The following is a 3769-nucleotide window of genomic DNA, read 5'->3' on the forward strand; positions in this document are numbered from 1 at the left end:
CAAGGCCGTGGGCACCATCACCAAGGTGCGCCCCCCCCTGCGGCCCGGACGCGTCGCCGTGGCGACGCTGTGCTAACGCGCGTCTCCTCCAGCTCCTGCAGTCGGTGAACACGCAGGCGGCCAAGGCGCAGCAGGCCAAGCTGCTGGCCGGCAAGAAGAGCTTCAGGGACGCGGCGGCCAGCGAGGAGGCCGGGGCGGCGGGGAGGCCGGCCAGCCCCACCGTGAGTAGACACGCCCCCACTGCGCGGCGGTCAGGGCATCCGGCGCCGTGGTTCATTCAAAGAAGAAGAATTCATTCAGAAGAAAATCATTAAAGAAATAGTTTTACAAATTTAGAATTCAGAAAACATAAAAAAGAAGATTTTTTTAGAAAAATTAAGTATTAATGAAAAATTCATAAAATATGAAGAATTTATAAAAAAAGAAATTAATGAAAGAAATCATGAAACAATTATGAATTCACAAAATAATGTTTATTTTGCGTTATTTCATGGAAACGAGTTGAGGTTCTGTCAGAGCTGCGTTTGTCTCTTTATTCTTTATTCACCTTATTTAACTTCTCATATTTAATCAGATTAATATTATTATTTTTGTCATCATAAATCTCCCCGTTTCCTTGTTTCCTTTCCTTCCTGCTCTTTAACCATCTTCAAACGGTCCAGTTAATCGTCTTCTGACTCGCCTCACCCGGCCTCCGTCTCCTCCTGTTTATGCTTCGTTTCCTCCTCGTCTCCTCTCCTGCTTCCTGCTTCCTTGTCTTGCAAACGCCTCGTCTCCTCTCCTGCTTCCTGCTTCCTAACGCTGTCTCCTCCTTGTCTCTTCGGCTGTCAGTCAGCGGAGGGGGAGGAGTCTGTGTGTAAAGACGGCAACAAGGAGAACAAGGTACGCTGCAGCTCCTCTGGTGTGTGTGTCCCTTTAAGAAAGAACACGGAGCGTAGGAGAGCTGGAATAAAACAATATAATACCCACACCACCCGGGGTCCTCTGGTCATGTGACTTCATGAACAACCAATCAGTGACCAGCAGGTGGAGAGCTAGTAGCGTTAGCAGCACGGCTAACGGAGAACCAGCAGAGGTTCACTTCAGTTACACGGTGATGCGTTCAGGCTCCACTCAGTTAAAATGAGTACTGGCTGAAGGTAAATAACAACGTTCTCATGATGCGTTCAGGCTCTCCTGTTCTTTTAACCAGGTCTTTTCCCAGAAGTTCCTGTCTCTCTCTCTGACCTGTCTCTCTCTCTCTAACCTGTCTCTCTCTCTAACCTGTCTCTCTCTCTGACCTGTCTCTCTCTCTCTGACCTGTCTCTCTCTCTCTGACCTGTCTCTCTCTCTCTGACCTGTCTCTCTCTCTCTCTGACCTGTCTCTCTCTCTGACCTGTCTCTCTCTCTCTGACCTGTCTCTCTCTCTGACCTGTCTCTCTCTCACCTGTCTCTCTCTCTCTGACCCGTCTCTCTCTCTGACCCGTCTCTCTCTCTCACCTGTCTCTCTCTCTGACCCGTCTCTCTCTCTGACCTGTCTGTCTCTCTCACCCGTCTCTCTCTCTGACCCGTCTCTCTCTCTCACCCGTCTCTCTCTCTCACCCGTCTCTCTCTCTGACCTGTCTGTCTCTCTGACCCGTCTCTCTCTCTCACCTGTCTCTCTCTCTCTCACCTGTCTCTCTCTCTGACCCGTCTCTCTCTCTCACCTGTCTCTCTCTCTCTGACCCGTCTCTCTCTCTCACCTGTCTCTCTCTCTCTGACCCGTCTCTCTCTCTCACCTGTCTCTCTCTCTCTGACCCGTCTCTCTCTCACCCGTCTCTCTCTCTCACCTGTCTCTCTCTCTCTCTCACCTGTCTGTCTCTCTGACCCGTCTGTCTGCAGCTGAAGTCGGGCGGCCGGCGGCGAGGCGGTCAGCGGCATCGAGGGAAAGCTCTGAACGCGGCGACCATCTCCACGGCGCTGCCTGCAGGAGCGGCGGGCACCGCCTGAACGCATCATCTCTTTCACATGGGGGGGGGGGGGGGGGCGTGTGCAAAGACTCAAACGTCTTTCATATAAAACATTATAATCCAGCAGGAAGCGACTCTTTGGTTTTCCCCTTTTTGAGTTAATTTCTAACTTTTATTTGCAGGAGAAACGTGTCGATGACGTCACAACCTGTTCTATTTTAATACGGCGTTTTTTGGTGTGTGTGGAGGAGGGGCGGGGGGGGGGGGACTTCTTATAGCATTAAACATGGACCCCGCCTGAACTTTCAAAATAATATCACTTTTTTCTCCTCTTTTTCTTTTTGCTTGTTTCCTTCTTTCTTCACTTCCATCGTTGGACCTTTTCTATTTTTTTTATCCGGTCGAGTTTTACGGACTCAAGAAAGACGTTTCCTCTCCACGGCGGTGGGATCGATCACGTGACGCCGAGCGACGACTCAAACAACTCAAACAACTCAAACAACTCAAACAACTCAAACAACTCAAACAACTCCCGCTCTCGTTTCGTTCGCCGCTCGTTGACATTTTAAAGTTTTGAGTTAAAGTTGTCGAGACATCTCGTCGGCCTCCCGACCTTTAACCCCCCGGCCAGAGAAGGTCATCTTCCTCTTTGGAGCCGATGCTCCTCCGTTAGCCGGAAACATGTCAGACAGCCTCGTGGCACTCTTTACCTGTCATACACGCCAAGAGAACATATTTATTCCATTAGAGTAATAAAAACAAACAGCCGTCACTCGAGTGACACATCGAGGCCTCTAGGGGGCAGCAGAGGTCAAACGTCTCTGGATGCAAACCGAGTCAATAACTTTATGTTTTATACGACCCAGTAGCTCTTACAGCTAGCGAGCTAGCGTCCCGGCTCTTATCTCGATGGTCTGAACCCAGGCGTTCTCTCAGCGGCTCAAACGATCCTTTGACCTCTTTGAAACTGAAATAAAGTTTCCGCGTCGCCACGTTACGACCTTTTGTTTACGGCCTTTTGTTGCGTCTCCCTCGGCCGTGATCCGACTGTCCGAAGGAAGCTGAACAGCGATGTCGGTGTTTCTTCCAGAGCCCGGAGGTCCCTCTCATGCTGGTCGCTGCGTTCTGAATTACCCACTTTTATAAAAGATCACAAACCAACTGCCAGATTATTAGAAGGGACTCGTTTTGTTTTGTATGTTCAAAAATACAAATGTTGTGCAGAGGAACTGAGGATGAGAATAATATGCCATTTAAATATAAGTGGTGCCAGTTTGTGTTGTAAATCCTTTTAAATAAAGATGTTATAGAAAGTGACGTGTTGACTGGAGGCTTTCTTCATGAAACGTATATATTACATATATTATGAGCAACATAATTATTTAATTTGCATCAGATCAGATAAAAAGAGACTTTTCCTGACATCATTTATTACCTTTTAATGACATGGGGAAAAAAGTATTCAGGAAACCTAATTTTTGTAATGACATTTTAAAGCCTATTATATATACATAAAGGAATTTAGTTAATGAATGAAACACGGGGAGCGGCAGACAGATCTGACAGTCCGTCACTGAAGAAGAAGCGACACCACGTGTCTGGCCTCCGCTACACGTCCGTCACTTTGGGACTTAATGGGAAACTAAGACATTCAAAAGCTTTTAGCGCGTGAACAAAGAGCTCGTCTGACGCGAGGCCGTCTGCTGCTAACTAGTGTCCAACCGACAGCCGGAGGAAACGTCACCGAGAGAGAGGCCTCTACTTTGAGTTTCTGTAAAATAACATTTAACAGAGAGAAGGTTACCAATGACTAGCTACCAATGACTAGTTACCAATGACTA

The 3769-nt window shown here is 48.1% G+C and overlaps 1 protein-coding gene across 3 annotated transcripts in view; it reads left to right on the forward strand.

Annotated features, from left to right (window-relative positions):
* gtpbp1l (GTP binding protein 1, like) overlaps nt 1-3245 on the forward strand; it is a 15556-nt gene extending 12311 nt beyond the window's left edge. Inside the window, exons 12-15 of one of the 3 annotated variants that reach the window (XM_056409059.1) lie at nt 1-25; nt 93-221; nt 832-882; nt 1861-3245. The exon at nt 1-25 is cut by the window's left edge and continues 154 nt beyond it. In XM_056409059.1, the coding sequence (XP_056265034.1) occupies nt 1-25; nt 93-221; nt 832-882; nt 1861-1968 (313 nt within the window). In that variant the 3' untranslated portion in view covers nt 1969-3245. Of the gene's footprint in view, nt 26-92; nt 222-831; nt 1235-1860 lie in introns of those variants that run through there. The other 2 variants (XM_056409060.1, XM_056409058.1) reach the window with 2 other exon arrangements.
* Nucleotides 3246-3769: the final 524 nt, after the last annotated feature.

This window comes from Pseudoliparis swirei, chromosome 24, assembly GCF_029220125.1.
Source record: "Pseudoliparis swirei isolate HS2019 ecotype Mariana Trench chromosome 24, NWPU_hadal_v1, whole genome shotgun sequence".
In the NCBI taxonomy this organism is placed as follows: Eukaryota; Metazoa; Chordata; class Actinopteri; order Perciformes; family Liparidae; genus Pseudoliparis; species Pseudoliparis swirei.